At 38.1% G+C, this 21,007-nt stretch overlaps 1 protein-coding gene across 1 annotated transcript in view; it reads right to left on the reverse strand.

The window, feature by feature from the left end:
- The window catches only part of MSH4 (mutS homolog 4), an 88,516-nt gene extending 67,777 nt beyond the window's left edge, over nt 1-20,739 (reverse strand). The window contains exons 1-4 of the mRNA XM_043878522.1: nt 20,053-20,739; nt 8,938-9,120; nt 1,898-2,058; nt 415-525 (exon numbers count right to left, since the gene is read on the reverse strand). Of these exons, the coding sequence (XP_043734457.1) occupies nt 415-525; nt 1,898-2,058; nt 8,938-9,120; nt 20,053-20,290 (693 nt within the window). The 5' untranslated portion in view covers nt 20,291-20,739. The remainder of the gene's footprint in view (nt 1-414; nt 526-1,897; nt 2,059-8,937; nt 9,121-20,052) is intronic.
- Nucleotides 20,740-21,007: the final 268 nt, after the last annotated feature.

Raw genomic sequence — 21,007 nt, forward strand, 5'->3', positions numbered from 1 at the left:
TTCAAAGTATATCAAGAGTACCAACTTAAATAAGTGAATTCCTCATCATTTTTATTACATGTATTCAGTTCAGTCTCTCAGTTGTGTCTGATTCCTTGCGACCCCATTGACTGCAGCATGCCAGGCTTCCCTATCCATCACCAACTCCCGGAGCTAGATCAATCTCATGTCCATCAAGTCAGTGATGCCGTCCAACCAACTTATCCTCTGTTGTCCCCTTCTCCTTCTGCCTGCAATCTTTCCCACTACTAATTATATGTATTAGTAGTCCCTTAGCTTAGGACTTGTACTTAGTGAGTACTTCATGGTAAATATAAAGTTACTCAAATTATTGTTCTTTAATATATTATAAAATGGATTTTAAAAAATATGAAGATTTTGAATGTTACTATTGAGAATTAAAAAATCACTTACCTTGAAATTTTCTGTGATAAGAGTAAACAACTTGGTTGAATTCCCCACAACACAAGCAGTATTTGACATTATTATTTCCAATGGTGATAAAATTTTAAGTTTAGTGATCACCTAAAATTGTTTGAATAAATAATCTCTTAAATGTAGGCTTAGGAGTCTCTAAAACCAAAAATGTTTCTTATTTTTCTTTGAATAAATAATCTCTTAAATGTAGGCTTAGGAGTCTCTAAAACCAAAAATGTTTCTTATTTTTCTGAGAGATAAGTGTTTATAATTAATTCAGAGACAAACAAAATCACAACTGTCCTAATAATATATTTTAATTAAACATATTTCTAATGGTGCTATGTTAAACATACATTCTATAAAATTATAAATATATTATCATAAACATAGGCTGTATTTTACTCACAATAGTTTGTATCAGCTGTAAGCTCCCAAATAATTTGAAGTTATTGTGTATGTATTCCTTAAAAATAATTTTTTAATAAAATCATCTACTCAGTATTTTATTCATCTTCATGAAAAACATAAACATTCAATAGCTAACTATGGTGACTCAATCAGTATAGCCACACTGGTATAGCTTAGCAACTATAGTTTCTAAGTATAGAAACACAGATGAGAAACATCTGTTTTATGATTGATGCTTTTCACAGTGTAAGGTAAATTTATTAGAACTATTCTAGACACAAAAATTCTTAATATGTCAAACATTCCAGTCTTAAAAAAAAAAAAAACTTTTTTCCTATCATTTTTAAATTGCAAAGAAATGTGAAATACCCAGATACGTAGTACTAATATCATTTAGGTTGTTAAGTATATTAAAAAATTAATTATTACATAGAGAAAGGAGATCTACATACTATGGAACCAAAAAGGGGAATGAGAGAAAGAAATAAAGAATAATAAAACATTAAAAATAACATAGTATTTAATATTTTTTCATAACAGAATTTGAGTCAAATAACTTTTTAGAATATAGATATTAGGAATAGACTATCTGTACCTGACAAGTCACACAAATTCCCATGACAACAGACCAGTGGCCCAAACTAATGATGAGTGATAGGAAGTGAAGGCAAGAAGTTGAGGGACTAAATTATCACTGATCTAAAATGCTAGTCTCCCTTACTTCTAGAAAATAAAATTAAAATACATTCCAGTGGAAACAACCCTTTGGAGATAGCATTATGACACATGCTATCAAGTCCAGGAATTATTAGAAGATATTAATTTTAGAAACATTAATAGTAATTTGGAATATTCAAGTAACAGCAAAACATGTTATTTCAGAACAAAATAATATTTAAAAATTAAAATCAGATGTAAAAAATGTTTCTTTTAATCCAGAGTACCTAGATTGGTGCAATAATGAATAACCATTATTCTAACAAAAAGTAAACAAATTACAGAAGCAATGCCTTGAAAATCTTCAAAGTACCCTCTAGATGAACCATTTTCTAGGAGTATAAATACTTACCTTTGCATATGTTGTATTGTCCGCAAACTGAGATAATACAATTTGTGGGCTTTTTAAATCAATACTTGCCATTCCTATTTCACCTCTGGCAAGTCCTCTTCCTTCAACAACAGCTACAATAACTGAAGGAGAGTGTGCAGAAACTGCAGATGAGGATGTAGCTGTCAAAATTGTTGAAAGAAAATATATAAACATAATACTTTGTAGTTCTTTCTCATAAGATCTCAAAGCACCAAATCAAGGGCAGAGTTTTAACATCCAAGAAAAAATCTTGTTTTCCTCATCAAAATAAAATCTTTCCACATCCAGACCAAATAAAAATGTTAATTCTCTATTTTGCCAAAACTTAACTTCACATTTAGAAATAATAAATTCCATATTGTCTTATTTTGCATTTTACTGGAATGATATCATAAAGAAACAATAAATTTGGGATAAGAAAACATTATCTATCTTATTTTGCCATTTAAAAGCTATAGGAATTTGAGCAAATTATTTCATAATAAGCAATCAAAAATCACAAAATACAATGTAATAACTGCCCTATCTGACTGAAGAGGTAGCTGAAAGGATCAAATGGGATAATATACACAAATGTATTTTATGTAGTATAAAACATACAGCTACAAACTGTAGTAACTAGATATCTGTATAACGTTGGATATTTTATTAATGTGCTAAGAATATTCAAAGTTCTTTACTTGAATTAACTTTGTCACCATGATTCTTTCAATTGTTGCTGTTCATTCACTAAGTCATATCCAACTCCTTGCAACCCCATGAACTGTAGCACACCAGACTTCCCTATCCTTCACTATCTCCTGGAGTTTCCTCAAACTCATGTCCATTGAGTCAGTGATGCCATCCAACCATCTCATGCTCTGTTCCTCCCTTCTCCTCTTGCCCTCAATCTTTCCCAGCATCAATCTTTTCCAATGAGTTGGGTTCTTCACATCAGGAGGCCAAAGTACTGGAACTTCAGTTTCATTATCAGTTCAGTTCAGTTCAGTTGCTCAGTTGTGTCCGACTCTTTGTGACCCCATGAAATCACAGCTTGCCAGGCCTCCCTGTCCATCACCAACTCCCGGAGTATACACAAACCCATGTCCATTGAGTCGGTGATGCCATCCAGTCATCTCATCCTCTGTCATCCCCTTCTCCTTCTGCCCCCAATCCCTCCCAGCATCAGGGTCTTTTCCAATAAGTCAACTCTTCATATGAGGTGACCAAAGTATTGGAGTTTCAGCTTCAGCATCAGTCCTTCCAATGAACACCCAGGACTGACCTCCTTTAGGATGGACTGGTTGGATCTCCTTGCAGTCCAAGGGACTCTGAAGAGTCTTCTCCAGCACAATTTCAAAGCATCAGTTCTTTGGTGCTCACCCTTCCTCTAATTAATGGTCTAATTCTCAAATCCGTACATGACTACTGGAAAAACCACAGCTCTGATTATATGGATCTTTGTTGGCAAAGTAATGTCTCTGCTTTCTAATTTGTTGTTTAGGTTTGTCATAGCTTTTCTTCCAAGGGGCAAAGGTCTTTTAATTTTGTGGCTGCAGTCACCGTCTGCAGTGATTTTGGAGCCCAAGAGAATAAAGTCTGTCACTGTTTCCACTTTTTCCCCATCTATTTGCCATGAAGTGATTGGACTGGATGCCATGATCTTAGTTTTTTAAATGTTGAGTCTTAAGCCAGCTTTTCTCACTCTCCTCTTTCATACTTAGAGGCTCTTTAGTTCCTCTTCACTTTCAACCATTAGAGTGGTATCATCCGCATATCTAAGGTTGTTGATATTTCTCCTGGCAGTCTTGATTCCAGCTTGTGATTCATCCAGCCTGGCATTTCACATGATGTACTCAGATAGAAGTTAAGTAAGCAGGGTGACAATATACAGCTTTGACATACTCCTTTCCCAATTTTGAACCAGCGTTCAGTTCTAACTGTTGCTTCTTGACCTACATACAGATTTCTCAGGAGGCAAGTCATGTGGTCTGTTATTCCCATCTCTTTAAAAATTTTCCACACAGTTTGTTGTGATCCACACAGTCAAAGGTTTTCATGTAGTCAATAAAGCAGAAGTAGATTTTTCTGGAATTCCCTTCCTTTTTCTATGATCCAACAGATATTGGCAATTTGATCTCTGGCTCCTCTGCCTTTTCTAAATACAACTTATACATCTGGAAGTTCTTGGTTCACTGCTAAAGCCTAGCTTGAAGGATTTTGAGCATTATCTTGCTAGCATGTGAAATGAGCACAGTTATATGATAATTTGAACATTGTTTGGCATTGCCCTTCTTTGGCACTGGAATGAAATCTGACCTTTTCCAGTCCTGTGGCCACTGCTGAGTTTTCCAAATTTGCTGACATATTGAGTGCAGCACTTTCACATCATCATCATTTAGGATTTGAAATAGCTCAGCTGGAATTCCATCACCTCCACTAGCTTTGTTTATGTAGTGCCTCCTATGACCCATTTGGCTTCCCACTCCAGGATGTCTGGCTCCAGGTGAGTGACCACACCATCAAGGTTATCTGGATGATTAAGACCTTTTTTGTATTTGATTCTATCAATAGACATAATTAATTTCTCCATTTACTTCTAAGCAGATTGAAGTTTGAATGGAACTGGTAGAATTTGTACACACTGGCCTGAATCCAGACCTGGCGCTCTTAACCACTACACATATTACTGATTTTGAAATTTATGCCTCACAGACCATAAATATTCAGGTAAGTAATTTAACCTTTTTAAATACCAAACATTTTAAACAAAGTTGTTATAAGAATTCAATGTAATACAGAACAGCTTTATAAAGCATATGAAATCATAAGGCCATTATTCATGGATCAAAAATATCATACTACTAAACATATCTAAGATTTTTTTTCAAAGAAGCAAAATTGTATTTTATTCCCTTTAAACCTTTCAATGTACCTTTTCTTCCCTCCTTTCCCTCTCTAATCTAGAATCCTTTTTTCTTTTTTAGTCTTCTATTATAACACTTACAAAATTATTTACACATTTATGCTATCTTAGTCAGTAGTTGACTTAAGAGTTCATTTAAAAATCTACGTGTCTAAATCTCAGAACCTTTTTTGCCATGAAGGCTTTGTTATCCTTGGTGATTGCGTTTATATTAGATCTACAGAAGTCAGTTTAAGTTCTGCGATCAAATACGATCTTTTCATTTTTAACTGGAAACTATATATCAAGTTTCAGTACTTGGAAATTCAGTACACTCAGAAGACATCCCCCTTAAACTTTAAAAAAAACATTTGCACTGTTATCTCTCTGATATAAGTAATACTAAAATGAGCATCATAGTACATAAAGCTTTTTTCTGGGTCTCATATTACTTCCCTAAATTGGCTCCTTAGAAGTCAAATTACTTCTGGATGGAACAAAGGAAAACCATCACTTTTAAAGGATGTCACATATATTGCCAAATTTCTTTTCATAATTGTACCGACTTTTAATTCTATCAACAGTATATGAGAAAAACCAATCTTACTGAATCCTTATCATTACTAATTCCTGCAATATATTGTTATTTTTATTATTATTATCATCATCTGCTTTAATGAACTGAGGCCTAAATATTTGTTTTTTAAAATTACTATCAAAATTGAACTTCACTTAAAAATCCATTTGTTTTCTGTATTTTGAAATGGTCCACAATGCCTCTGCCAGTGTCACCATCTAGGAACTCACAGAATGCCTTATCCACCATCAAGGCATTTCACACAGTATTGCATCTGATCAAGGAACTCACTTCACAGCAAAAGAAAAAAAATGTATCAGTGGGCTACAGCCCATTGAATCAACTGTGTATACCACATAGCCCATCACCCAGACATACCTGGCTTAATCTAAAGGCAGAATAACTTACTGAAGACTCAATGTCATTTGGGAGGCAACACCCTGTAAATAGGATTCTCTCTTACAGGATGCAGTTTATACTTGGAATCATAGATGCTGTATTCCTCATAACTAGAATACACAGGTCCAAGAATCAACATGAGAATGTAGGAGTGGCTACTCTCTCTATTATGCCTACCAACCCACCCAAAGAATTTTTGTATCCCATTCTGGCAACGTTGAGCTCTGTTGGTTTTGAGATCTTAGTCTCCATATGCTTATTGGCTCCACCACGTAACCTAACAATGATTCTACTGAACTGGAAGATGAGATTGTCACCTGTCCATTTTAGGCTCCTTATTTATGCTACTGAAACAATAAGAAAAAAAGGGAGTTATCTATGAATGGTCTGGTCAATCCCAATTGCCAAGGGAATATTATGCTGCTATACACAAAGAAGGCAAAGTGGACTATGAATGGAACCCCAGGGATTTGCTAAGGCACCCCTTGAAAGTGAAAGTGAAGTCGCTCAGTCATATCCGACTCTTTGCGACCCATAGACTGTAGCCTACCAGGCTCCTCCATCTATGGGATTTTCCAGGCAAGAGTACTAGAGTGGGTTGCTATTTCCTTCTCCAGGGGACCTTCTCGACCCCGGGATCGAATCTGGGTCTCCCACATTGTAGGCAGACGCTTTACCGTCTGAGCCACCAGGGAAGTCTTAGTATTTCCAATAGTAAAGGTTAATGGAAAACTACAGCAAGCAAAAATGGCAGAATGACTAAGGACTCAGACCTTTCAGGAATGAAGGTCTGGGTCATTCCAGCCTTACTGCTGAAAGTTAGGGAAATTCAAAATGGGTAGTGGAAGAAAAAAACCAAATATATCAACTGTAACATCATGACCAATTACAGAAACAAAAACTGCAGTAGCTTTGGATATTATCTCTACGCTTTGTTATATGCATGTTTATTTGTACAAACTAACCATTTTTTCTCTCTTTTCAATTTTAAAAAGTTTATTCACAAGTTAATGGAGGTTTAGTCTTTAAGTAACAGAATATTCCTTAGGACCATGACTGAATTTGAGATAATTAATATGCAATGACTGTTGGGACTATGAATTTTCTTATTTTGGAAAAGAGTGAGAACCCCCTCACTTGTAAGTACAGATGTACACATCCTGTTAGGTAGAAACATAAAGTCATTTTGTTGTTGTAAAAAAAATCCAGATGTGTGTAGAATGACATATACAGAAGCTCTATAGCCAAAGGAGTTATGGCAGCTATCAATTTATTGTCACTCAGCTCCAAATTCACACTTCAGTGTAAGTTCTACAATAATGGACAGAATCGCTGTAAGTATTTCCCCTTAAAGTGCGCATAACGTTAAGTTTTCTCAAATGAGGGCACTGGAGGGACCTTGCAGGAGGACGGGCTCTCCTGCAGTTTCCGCTACAGTATGGTGGGTCAGCAGTGTAGATATGAGGACATCTGGTGGCGATGTGCCCAGTTACACATCCAGAATGTGCTGTACTCTGGTGATCACACAGCTACAGCATGGCATAGTAACAACCTTCCCTCAGCCCTCTGAATACACATATCCTGCACTCCAGGCCTCCTCCCCATACTAATTCCCTTGGCTCTTTCATTCTTCCCTCAAGTCTGCCTCCCACAATCCTCTTGATGTCCACCTTCCCAACAGAGAGACTGTGTACTCCAGGCCTCCAACCCACACCAGAGCCCACTCCCATTACATAGCTAGCCACCAGCTATAGATCATCCACCCCACCTGCGTCCTGTTCGCCCTGGACAGCAGACCAGCTCTGACCTGGAAAATCTGCAGGCACTACTGAAATTGCCATTCAGTATTCACATTCTTCAAAGAGATCTGTACTCCAATCTTGGAAATGGGACCCAGACGAGGGTCACTTCCAAGTGTGACCTCTTAGGAGCCCCCTCAGCCCTAGGGTGCCTCACAGAGTTTTCTGATACCCTATAGTTATTCTTTCATCACAGTTTAATAATTCTTTATATTAAATCTTTCCTGTTTAAATCTTGTATAGTTTTACTTCAGATTGGATTTTAACAGCTACAGTCTCTGTCTTCATAGAGTTTATAGTCCAGCAAAGAAGACACACTTTAAGAAAAATAATCAACCTTATTTATAACCAGGAAAATGCTAATTCAGACTATACTTAGGTGAAAGTGAAAGCTGCTCAGTCATGTTTGACTCTTTACAACCCCATAGGCTATACAGTCCATGGAATTCTCCAGGCCAGAATACTGGAGTGGGTAGCCTATCCCTTCTCCAGGGGATCTTCCCGACCCAGGAATCGAACCGGGGTCTCCTGCATTACAGGTGGATTCTTTGCCAACTGAGCTATCAGGGAATTTTACAACTGCTTGACTGTTAAATGTTAAGGAGTCTGACAGTACCAAATGCTGGGTAGTATATAGATCAACAAGAACACTCATACATTGCCAGTAAGAGTATACATTAGTAGAATCACTTAGAAAAATAATTTGTCATTATTTTGTAAATCTACACATTCATATACCTTTTTAAATTAATTTTTTTTTTAATTTTTAAATGGAGGATAATTGCTTTACAATATTGTGTTGGTTTCTGCCATACAACAAGTAAAATTGTCCATAAGCATACATATATCCCTCTCTCTTGAGTCTCCCTCCCACTCAACCCCCTATCCCACCCCTCTAGGTTGTCACAGAGCTCAGGGTTGGGCTCCCTGTATTATATAGCCATATACCTTTAAGTAAATGATGCTTACACATGTAGACCTACTTCGCCCATTTTCCCCTCAAGAAAATCTAACTCTAGATAAATACTAAAATTTAAATATTAAAAAACATTCAATAGTATTACAGGACCAACTTTAGATTTAAGCAAATATGTATAAAAGGAAGGGCTTTCTCTTTCTTGTACTTTTTTTTGTCAGAATGATGAAAACTTAGACCTGCATTTTTAAACAAACAGTATCATAAACTATGTAGTGTTATTAACCTAGCATCAAATTGTAGATATGGCTAAACTGACGTACTTATTATTGTCTTCCATGTTAGCTTCAAATAATTTCATACTACCTTAATTACCCTAATATATAATTTATAAAACTTTAAAAGTTTCAAAGATCAATTAAGTCAATATTCCACTTACTTTACCTGAATATCCCACTTGTGGTGTCCAACTTTTATAACCTGATCTCTGGGGATTTCCAGCACATAATGGAGATTTTAGTATTTGAGGATAATTACTATCTTGTGCAGACGAAGAGCTTGTACCAAGCATAACATTTGATGCATGTGTGTTTTCTGCAAAAGATCTTCTGTTTCTAAAGTATGAACCTAAATTCAAAAAAATTTAATATCAATTTAAAGTTTAGAACTATGCAATGTGGTATAAAATCTCTATAATCACTAAAAAACTTCACCTGATAATGATTTTTTAATATAACAAATTATGAAAAAGTTAACATAAATAACATCATACTAAAATATAATGAAAAGTGCTCACTAATATAGCTTTTTCTTATGCAAGCTCACTGAGATTACTCTTGGTAATTACAAACTACCTTCTAAGCTTCAAATACACCTTTGTATAGTAATTATACCTCTTTTCTTCCATTGACTTCTTCATTGAAATTCTCTCCTGCCAGGCAATTGGTATAAAGAGAATTTAGGCTTACCTGGGTTCAGTTCCTTTTTCAGTTACTTACCTATTGGTATAAGATACTACCTTCTTTTTGTAAATTTATTTATTTTTTTATTGAAGACTAATTGCATTACAGAATTTTGTTGTTTTCTGTCAAACCTCAAAATGAATCAGCCACAGGAATACACAAATCCCCTCCCTTTTGAACCTTCCTCTCATCTCCCTCCCCATCCCACCCCTCTAAGTTGATACAGAGCTCCTGTTTTGAGTTTCCTGAGCCATACAGCAAATTCCCATTGGCTATCTATTTTACATATGCTAATGTAAGTTTCCATGTTACTCTTTCCATACATCTCACCCTCTCTTCCCCTCTCCCCATGTCCATAAGTCTATTCTCTCTGTTTCTCCATTGTTGCCCTGTAAATAAACTCTTCAGTACCATTTTTCTAGATTCCGTATATATGCATTAGAATACGATATTTATCTTTCTTTTTCTGACTTACTTCACTCCGTATAATAGGATCTAGGTTCATCTACCTCATTAGAACTGACTCAAATGCATTCCTTTTTATGGTTGAGTAATATTCCATTGTGTATATGTAGCATAACTTCTTTATCCATTCACCTGGTGATGGATATCTAGGTTGCTTCCATGTTCTAGCTATCATAAATAGTGCAGAAAAGAAACGATGGGATACATGTGTCTTTTTCAATTTTGGTTTCCTCAGGATATACGCTAGTAAAGTAATGCTCAAAATTCTCCAAGCCAGGCTTCAACAATATATGAACCATGAACTTCCAGATGTTCAAGCTGGTTTTAGAAAAGGCAGAGGAACCAGAGATCAAATTGCCAATATCTGCTGGATCAATAAAAAAGCAAGAGAGTTCCAGAAAAACATCTATCTTTGCTTTATTGACTATGCCAAAGCCTTTGACTGTGTGGATCACAATAAACTGTGGAAAATTCTGAAAGAGATGATAATACCAAACCACCTGACCTCCCTCTTGAGAATCCTGTATGCAGGTCAGGAAGCAACAGTTAGAACTGGACATGGACCAACAGACTGGTTCCGAATAGGAAAAGGAGTAGGTCAAGGCTGTGCATTGTCACCCTACTTATTTAACTTATATGCAGAGTACATCATGAGAAATGCTGGGCTAGATGAAGCATAAGCTGGGATCAAGATTGCCAGGAGAAATGTCAATAACCTCAGATATGCAGATGACACCACCCTTATGGCAGAAAGTAAAGAAGAACTAAAGAGCCTCTTGATGAAAGTGAAGAAGGAGAGTGAAAAAGTTGGCTTAAAGCTCAACATTCAGAAAACCAAGATCATGGCATCCGGTCCCATCACTTCATGGGAAATAGATGGGGAAACAGTGAAAACAGTGGCTGGCAGACTTTATTTTGGGTGGCTTCAAAATCACTGCAGGTGGTGACTGCAGCCATGAAATTAAAAGACTCCTTGGAAGGAAAGTTATGACCAACCTAGGCAGCATATTAAAAATCAGAGACATTACTTTGCCAACATAGGTCAAGGTCAAGGTCAACAAGGTCACTTGACTAGGTCAAGGTCTAGTCAAGGCTATGGTTTTTCCAATAGTCATGTATGGATGTGAGAGCTGGACTCTAAAGAAAACTGAGCTCTGAAGCATTGATGCTTTTGAACTGTGGCATTGGAGAAGACTCTTGAGAGTCCCTTGGACTGCAAACAGATCCAATCAGTCCATCCTAAAGGAAATCAGTCCTGAATATTCATTGGAAGGACTGATGCTGAAGCTGAAACTCCAATACTTTGGCCACCTTATGCAAAAAACTGACTCATTAGAAAAGACTCTGATGCTAGGAAAGAATGAAGGCAGGAGGTGAAGAGGACGACAGATGATGAGATGGTTGGATAGCCTCACCGACTCAGTGGAGTTGGACTCTGGGAGTTGGTGATGGACAGGGAGGCCTGGCGTGCTGCAGTCCATGGGGTTGCAAAGAGTCGGACACAACTGAGTGACTGAACTGAACTGAACTGAACAGGATATGCCTAGGAGTGGGATTGCTGGGTCATATGGTGGTTTTATTCCTTGTTTTTTAAGGACTCTCCATACTGTCTTCCATAGTGGCTGTATCAATTTACATTCCCACCAACAGTGCAAAAATGTTCCCCTGTCTCCACACCCTCTCAGCATTTATTTGTAGACTTTTTGATGATGGCCATTCTGACCAGTGTGACATGACATCTCATTGTAGTTTTGATTTGCATTTCTCTAATAATAAGCAATGTTGAGCATTTTTTATGTGTTTGTTAGCCATCTGTATGTCTTCTTTGGAGAAATGTCTGTTTAGGTCTTTTCCCCACTTTTTGATTGGATTGTTTGTTTCTCTAGTATTGAGTTGTATGAGCTGCTTGTGTATTTTGGAAATTAATCCTCTGTCAGTTGTTTCATTTGCTATTATCATCTCCCATTCTGAGGGTTGTCTTTCACCTTGCTTATAGTTTCCTTTGCTGTGCAAAAGCTTTTAAGTTTAATCCGGTCTCACTTGTTTACTTTTGTTTTTATTTACATTACTCTAGGAGGTGAGTCATAGACGATCTCGCTTTGATTTACATCATCGAGTATTCTGCCTATGTTTTCCTCTAAGAGTTTTATAATTTCTGGTCTTACATTTAGGCCTTTAATCCATTTTGAGTTTATCTTTGTGTTTGCTGTTAGGAAGTGTTCTAATTTCACTCTTTTACATGTAGCTGTCCAGTTTTTCCCTCACCATTTGTTGAAAAGGCTGTCATCGCCCCATTGTATATTCTTGCCTCCTTTGTCAAAAATAAGGTACCCATAGGTGCATGGGTTTATTTCTGGGCTTTCTATCTTGTTCCATTGGTCTATATTTCTACTTTTGTGCCAGTACCAGACTGTCTTGATGATTGTGGCTGTGTAGTATAACCTGAAGCCAGGAAGGTTGACTCTTCCAGCTCCATTCTTCTTTCTCAAGACTGCTTTGGCTATTCGGGGTCTTTTGTGTTTCCATGTGAATTGTGAAATATTTTCTTCTAGTTCTGTGAAAAATGCCATTGGTAATTTGATAGGGATTGCATTGAATCTGTAGATTGCACTTGGTAGTATACCCATCTTCACAATATCCATTCTTCCTACCCAGGAACACAGAATATCTCTCCATCTGTTTATGTTGTCTTTGATTTTTTCACTAGTGTCTTATAATTTTCTGTGCACAGTTCTTTTGTCTCCTTAGGTAAGTTTATTCCTACATATTTAATTCTTTTTGTTGCAAAGGTGAAGGGGATTGATCCCTTAATTTCTCTTTCTGATTTTTCATTGCTAGTATACAGAAATACAAGTGATTTTTGTGTATTGATTTTGTATCCTGCAACTTTGATATATTTCACTGATTAGCCCTAGTAATTTTCTGATACTATCTTTAGGGTTTTCTATGTACAGTATCATGTCATCTGCAAACAGTGAGAGCTTTACTTCTTCTTTTCCAATCTGGATTCCTTTTATTTCTTTTTCTTCTCTGATTGCTGTAGCTAGGACTTCCAGAACTATGCCAAATAGTAGTGGAGAAAGTGAACACCCTTGTCTTGTTCCTGATCATAGGGGGTAATGCTTTCAGCTTTTCACCATTGAGAATAATGTTTGCCATAGGCTTATCATATTTGGCCTTTACTATGTAGAGGTAGGTTCCTTCTATGCCCATTTTTTGAAGAGTTTTAATCATAAATGGGTGCTGAATTTTGTCAAAGGTTTTTTCTGCATCTATTGAGATTATCATATAGTTTTTATCAATTTGTTAATATGGTGAAGATACTACTTTTTTTTATAGGGTTGTCATAAAATATGACAGAATGTACATAAACAGTCTAGCATAGTGTCTAGGCACATAGGTTTTTTTTTCCCCCATTAAATATAGTTGATTTACAATGTTGTGGGCACACATACATTATTTTTTTTAAGTTCATTTTTATTTATGTCTTTTTGGCTGTGTGAGGTCTCTGTTGCTTTGTGCAGGCTTTCTTTAGATGCAGCAAGCAGGGGCTACTAGAACAGGGGCTACTCTTTATGGCAATGCATGGGCTTCTCACTGCAGTGGCTTCTCTTTTTGTGATGCACTGGCTGTAAGCACACAGGCTCAGTAGTTGTGGTGCACGGCCTCTAGAGCTCAGGCTCTGTAACTGTGGCACATGGGCTTAACTGCTCTTTGATGCGTGGAATCTTCCAGGAAGAGGGAGGGATTGCTGCAGGCGGATTCCTATCCACTGCATAGTGGGCCACCAGGGATTCCAATAAGTGTACGTTTTTTAATTGGAGGATAATTGCTTTACAACGCTGAGTTGGCTTTTACCTTACAACTCGAATCAGCCGTCATTATATATATATAATGATATCCATATATCCCCTCCTTCTAGAGCTTTCCTCTTCTTTCCTATCCCACTCCTCTAGGTCATTCAGTTCAGTTCAGTCAGTCGTGTCCGACTCCTTGTGACCCCAGGAACCACAGCACATCACGCCTCCCTGTCCATCACCAACTCCCAGAGGTCACCCAAACTCATGTCCATTGAGTCGGTGATGCCATCTAACTAACCATCTCATCCTCTGCCGTCCCCTTCTCCTCCTGCCTTCAATCTTTCCCAACATCAGGGTCTTTTCAAATGAGTCAGCTCTTCACATCAGGTGGGCAAAATATTGGAGTTTCAGCTTCAACATCAGTCCTTCCAATGAACACCCAGGACTGATCTCCTTTAGGATGTACTGGTTGGATCTCCTTGCAGTCCAAGAGACTCTCAAGTCTTCTCCAACACCACAGTTCAAAAGCATCAATTCTTCAGTGCTCAGATTTCTTAATAGTCCAACTCTCATATCTATACATGACTACTGGAAAAACCATAGCCTTGACTAGACAGACCTCTGTTGGCAAAGTAATGTCTCTGCTTTTTAATATGCTATCTAGGTTGGTCATAACTTTTCTTCCAAGGAGTAAGTGTCTTTTAATTTCATGGCTGCAATCACCATCTGAAGTGATTCTGGAGCCTAAAAAAATAGTCAGCCACTGTTACAGAGGGCCAAGCCAGGCTCCCTGTGTTATACAGCAGCTTCCCACTGGCTATCTATTTTACACATGATAAAAGTATATACATAAATGCTAATTTCTCAATTTGTCCTCCATATCCTTCCCCTCTGTGTCCACAAGTTCGTTTTCTACATCTGCATCTCCATTCATTCCCTGCAGATAGATTCATCAGTACTATTTTTCTATTAATAGATTCCAAATATATGCATTAATATACAGTATTTGTTTTTCTGACTTACTTCACTCTATAACAGGCTCTAGGTTCATCCACCTCACTAGAACTGACTCAAATTTGTTCTTTTTATGGCTGAGTAACATTTCATTGTATAATGTACTATGGGCTTCCCTAATAGCTCAGCTGGTAAAGAATCCACCTGCAGTACAGGAGACCCTGGTTCAATTCCTGGGTCAGGAAGAGTCCCTGGGAGAAGGGATAAGCTACCCACTCCAGTATTCTTGTCTGCAGAAACCCCATGGACAGAGGAGCCTGGTGGGCTACAGTCCATGGGTCACAAAGAGTCAGACACAACTGAGCGACTAAGCACAGTCCAGCATGTACCATATCTTCTTTATCCATTCATCTGTTGATGGACATCTAGGTTGCTTCCATGTGCAGGCCACTGTAAACAGTGCTACAATGAACACTGGAATTGTGGTTTTCTCAGGGTGTGTGCCTAGTAATGGGATTGCTAGGTCATATGGTAGCTTTATTCCTAGTTTTTTAAGGAATCTCCACACTGTTCTCCATTGTGGCTGTATCAATTTACATTCCTACCAACAGTGCAGGAAGATTCCTTTTTCTCAAGCACATCCTCTCCAGCATTTATTGTTTATAGATTTGTTGATGATGGATATTATAATTGGTATGAGGTGATACCTCATTGCAGTTTTGATTTGCCTTTCTCTAATAATAAATGATGTTGAGCATCTTTTCATGTGTTTATTGGCCATCTGTACATCTTCTTTGGAGAAAGGTCTGTTTAGGTCTTCTGCCCATTTTTTGATTGGGTGGTTTGTTTTCCTGATATTGAGCCGTTTATATATTTTGGAAATTAATCTTTTGTCAGTTGCTTCATTTGCAATTATTTTCTCCCACTCTGAGGGTTATCTTCTCATCTCTTTATAGTTTCCTTTGCTGTGCAAAAGATTTTAAGTTAAATTAGGAGTTCTTTAAAAAAAAATCCTGGGTCCCATTTTGCCTCTCCTCCTTGATTTCCATAACAACTCTCTATCTTGATTCTCCTTAAACTACTTGTTTCCATTGCCAGGTCCTTTTTCCTCTATCTGCCTCTTAACTGTTGGCTTCCAATGATTCCAAAATTTTTTACTTTCTCAAATCAAAATTATACATTTCCTCTGAACATCTCATCTATTATTTTAGCTTTTATTAATATCTATTTCCTGGCAACTCTCAAACCTTCATATACAGCCCTAACTCCTCTCCAACACTATAAAATGTAGGGTGGCAAGCTTTTAAATAATGAGCCAGATGTTAAATATGTTAGGCTTTGTGGGTCATACTGTCTATTACCATTACTCAGTTCTGACATTATCACAGGAAACAGCAACAGACAATAAGTAAGTGACTGTATTTCAATGAAATTTTCATTCTGGATTTGTTGTTGTCCAGCCACTCAGTCATGTCCAAGTCTTTGCAACCCCATGGACTGTAGCACACCAGGGTTCCCTGTCCTTCAATATCTCCCGGAATTTGCTCAAACTCATGTCCATTGAGTCAATGATGCCATCCAACCATCTTATGCTCTTTTGCCCCCTTCTGCCCTCAATCTTTCTCTGCATCAGGGTCTTTTCCAATGAGTCAGTTCTTCGCATCAGATGGCCAAAGTATTGGAGCTTCAGCATCAGTCCTTCCAGTGAATATTCCGATATTTAGCTCTGGATACTATAATATGAATTTCTTCTTTTACTTTTCCAACCGTTTAAAAATGCAAAAACCATTCTTAGATCTATAGCTACATTGCTCAGTATAGGAGCTTCTTGCCACATGTGGCTATTTAAATTAAATAAAAGTTAAAATTTGGTTCTTCAGTCACACTAGCCACATTTAAAATGTACAAAAACCACACTTGTCTAGTGGCTACTACATTAGCACAAATATAGAATATATCTATCATCACAGAGAGTTCTAACAGATAGGGTGGCTCTAGATCCCTATATTTTTGGATACAAATATCCAAAACTACTTTTTGGATACAAACCGTTAGATATTTTCCCAGAACTGTTAAATATCTAAAAGTGAATAACCTCATTAACTTCTCAGAATTTATCCTTTCTTTACTACCAGTTGGTCAACTACATCATCCTGCACCTTTTCATACAAGTCATAAACTTAGAAGTCACTCTTAACTCCTCTTTCATGAATCCAAACACCCAGTCAGTAACCAAATCTAATTATATAGACAGATAGATATCTCACTAAAATTTCTCTCCATCTTCACTCCTATCTGGCCCATTATAAGCACATATTTTCTTCAGGCCTTTTTCAAAAGTCTTTGAATTATTCTCCTTGCCTTCAATGTGATGCCTCTCTAATCAATTCTTCACATCCATCACTAGTGATCTATCTGAAAAAGAAATTTCACCATGTCTCCCTTTCTGAACAATTTCTCAGTGTCTCCCACATGCACCATACGATAAAATCTAACATTTTTGTATAGTTTCCAGAAAGATAACACATTCAAACTAGTATAATTTGAAGAGTGTTTGATAAAGGGAAAATTTACAAAGGGGTAGACAGAATATCATCATAAAGAAATCTGTAGAATCAAGACAAAGTATGCTCCATTACTAACCCTAGGCTTAAAGGAGCTAAGAAAGGAGATGGTTACTAGAAAAACTGGAGACAAACAGGACTGCTTCTTGTTCTCAGGTTACTTTCAGACTCTAATCTCCTTCTTAAACTTACTTCTCCTAGTTTTTCTCCAATTTCCTTCACCTCTATCTTCCTATATTTTCTTTACCTTCTCCCCTCTGACCTCAAATTTATATCTCTCCTAGGCTTCTTTCTTAGCCCTAGATTCATATATTCAATTACTTCAATATGAATGTATGGATACCCCAAAGTTTCTTCACACTCAACATGTCCACAGAAGAATTCACCATTTTTCCCTCTAAAAGTTGCTTCTCCTACAAGATTCCATTTATCAGGAAAAAGTGCTACCATCTATTCCAATCACCAAAGCCAGAGATGTTTTTGGCATGGCAAAAAAACATATCTGGCTCCCAGATTAAATACCTGCAAGTACTCCAAGTTTATCTTGGGAAGAACAAAATAGATCACCCTACTGCTCTACCAAACGAAATTATTTGTAGTCTACAGACACAACATGCTATATCATACTTCTGTGCCTTCGTACATATTTTTCTTTCTTAAGAGAGAAAGAAAAGTTTATTCTTTTTCTCCTCTTTCCCTTTAGTTGACATAATCTTATCCTTCAACACTACCTCAAGTTGAATTTCCTCTGCAAAATTTCTTTTGTTACTTTGTTCCCCTACTTATTAAATACCTCAATATCTGCATAGAGAAGGAAATGGCAACCCACTCCAGTATTCTTGCCTGGAGGATCCTGTGGACAGAGGAGCCTGTCAGACTACGGTCCCTAGGATCGCAGAGGGTCGGATACGACTGAAGTGACTAAGCACAATATCTGTAAATAACTCAAAATAATTATCTTTTAAAAGTTTGTTTATAGATGTTTAAGTCTATCTTCCCTACTGAACCATAAGTTCTTTGAGAGCACAGAATATTATTATCCTCAGCTCCTAAGATAACTCAGCTCCCTGGTGGCTAGGTGGTAAAGAATCTAAAATACAGATATGAAAGACAAAGGTTCAAACCCTGGGTCAGGAAGATCTCCTGGAGCAGGAAATGGCAACGCACTCCAGTATTCCTGCCTGGGAAATCCATGGACAAAGGAGCCTGGCGGGCTACAGTCCACGGGTTCAGAAAGAGTCAGATGCAACTGAGCATGCACTGAGCACCTAAGGTAACTATTTCATCAATTTGGGCCTTGGCTCCCTCTTAAATTGGGACAAAAGAAAAATCTATCTTACAGATTTACTGTAAGGATCAGAGATACAACATGCTAAGTAAGAAGCTAGAACAGAGGAGCACTCATTAATTAGTGGATGTTATTATTGTTGAAAATAAATAGGTGACAGAACATTTCATGAAGGCGATTATACTGATAAACATGTATGTTGCCTTGGAGGAAGAGCAAGTAGGTCAATTAAGTTAGAAAGTAGGGTAATTATTAAGAAATGATGAGATATAAGACTGCAAAGACTGAAAACATATCCCAAATGGACTTGGATATCCTGCTAAAGAGTACAATTTTTTACCCGCAAATAGAGTCACTGGTTGAAGTGCCACGGGACATAGATTTTCATTTTCCATATAACTCTAGTGACACTGTAAATAAGCTTAGAAGAAAGAAACATTAGGAGATTGAGGCAATAATTCAGACATAAAATTAAAAGGGCCTGTAATAGCACAGAGAAAAGGACAGAATTATTTAAAAGATAAATCTAGAACTTGTTAACTTTGGAAGTTATGAGTGAGGGAATACTTGAATCATTGAAGTCTCCTAAGGATTTTAAAAACCCAATGATTGAGATAAGAGAAACAGGTTGAGGAGCTGAAGAGAGATGAATTCAATTAATCATATAGTGAGTATGAGGATGTCCACTGGTTCTTTACTAGAAACTTCAGAAGACAGTCTGAAACAGGAATCTGGGGGCAAAGATGAGATCTGGGCTGTAGTGATAATCACAATCAGAAGTAGCCTAGAAAAAACCTCTAAGGACAAGCCAATAATTTGTAAACTAACAAAAGTAGGCATAGTTCTATGGAAGGTAGGCGAAAAACAGGGACGAGTGGAATCAAGGAAATCAAATTAAGACAGTTCAAGACAAGTCTGGTGAAGAACATTAAACACAGTGGGAAGTTTACATAAGATGAACTGAAAAGTGACCTCCGGATTTGGCATTTGTTACCTTGCCAGTGACTGGCAAAGCTGTGTGGGCAAAAGGTGACGGTTTTGTCACGGAGAGTAACTGACTATAAGATAAATGAGTTGAATACTCCTTAAAGGACATTTTTCACACTAAATGTATTATTCACCTCAATTAAAGAAAATGTTAAATCTGGTCTGTTCTCAAAGCTTATCTGTTTTCAAGACATCCTAGAAGGACTTGGAGGCTTAAATTCAGGAGCCAAGAGGTTTACCACTCCAGGTTTACCACTCCAATCACTAAACTCGTGCACAAATTCATTCATCTGTCATGGGGCGTGGCGGGAGGCACATTACCCGGGATATGAATACAGCTTGCCTCAGAACTGAGCCATCCGCCACCACGGCCTTGTAAGAAAACCAACATGAGGAAGAGTCCAACCCTTAAATCTCTCAGACCCACTCAATTCGCAGAGCACCCCACTCCCAAATTCCAAACAGACACCAACTGAAACTTCTGTGTTAACCAGAGACCACGGTTCCCCGAACCTCCAGAAGTTCACACAACTCCTTGCCTTGAGGCGGCAGGGCGCTGAGCGGGTGCCCAGGTAGACTGCTGCTGCCGCTCCTGTCACCCGCCGCTCCAGACGTGCCTGGTGGGGAAGACGCAGAGGCGGCTTGGGCTGAAGGGCGGCTCAAAGGAGTCTCCTGGAGTCCGAAATTGTAGCGGGGGCCCTGGGACCGAGCCTCTGGTGAGCAGGGGGAAGTCACAGGGGCAGAAGGAAACGTTGGTGATATGTCAGGCCGCAGCATCCTCACAGACAGTCAGAGCAACTCTGCTGTGGGACAAAGCGACGCGGGGAAAATACGAAAGCGCGGCGCGCAGAGTCGCAATGCGCAGGCGCAGAGCCCCACATTCTCACGCCCATCCACCTTTATCCCTGATAAACCACAAATCCATGGAGCCGCAAAATGTTGGGCAGTTCTGAGCGACCGAGCACACAGGTGATTAAATGCTTCTTTTGTTAAAATGATTTAAAGACAACACTGGAGAATGTACTCTCAGGTGTTCCGGTCCCGTCAACTGCTGTAGAATTTGGTCAAGCTTAATAAGAAGTCTAGCTTAATCTCTTCTCTGGCTCAAATGCTAAAGAATCGCCTGCAGGAGACCTGGATTCAATCCCCGGGTCCAGATCCCCTGAAGGGAATGGCAACCCACTCCAGTATTCTTGCCTGGAAAACCCCATGGACAGAGGAGCCAAAAGTCGGTCACGACTGAGTAACTAACGCTTTCATAATGTGAGGTAGACCCCCTCAAAAAAATGGAATTCAGGGCTAACTTGTGTGTGTCCGTACTCAGTCGTGACCCCATGCTATTTGTGACCCCATGGACTGTAGCCCGCGAGGGCCCTCCCTCCATGGAAGTTCCAAGAATACTGGAGAATGTTGCAAGTTCTTCCTCCAAATATAACTTGGGAGTTTCATTATTTCCACTACACCTTATTTCCCTTATCGCACGACATTCTGTGC

This window comes from Cervus elaphus, chromosome 20 (genome assembly GCF_910594005.1).
Source record: "Cervus elaphus chromosome 20, mCerEla1.1, whole genome shotgun sequence".
In the NCBI taxonomy this organism is placed as follows: Eukaryota; Metazoa; Chordata; class Mammalia; order Artiodactyla; family Cervidae; genus Cervus; species Cervus elaphus.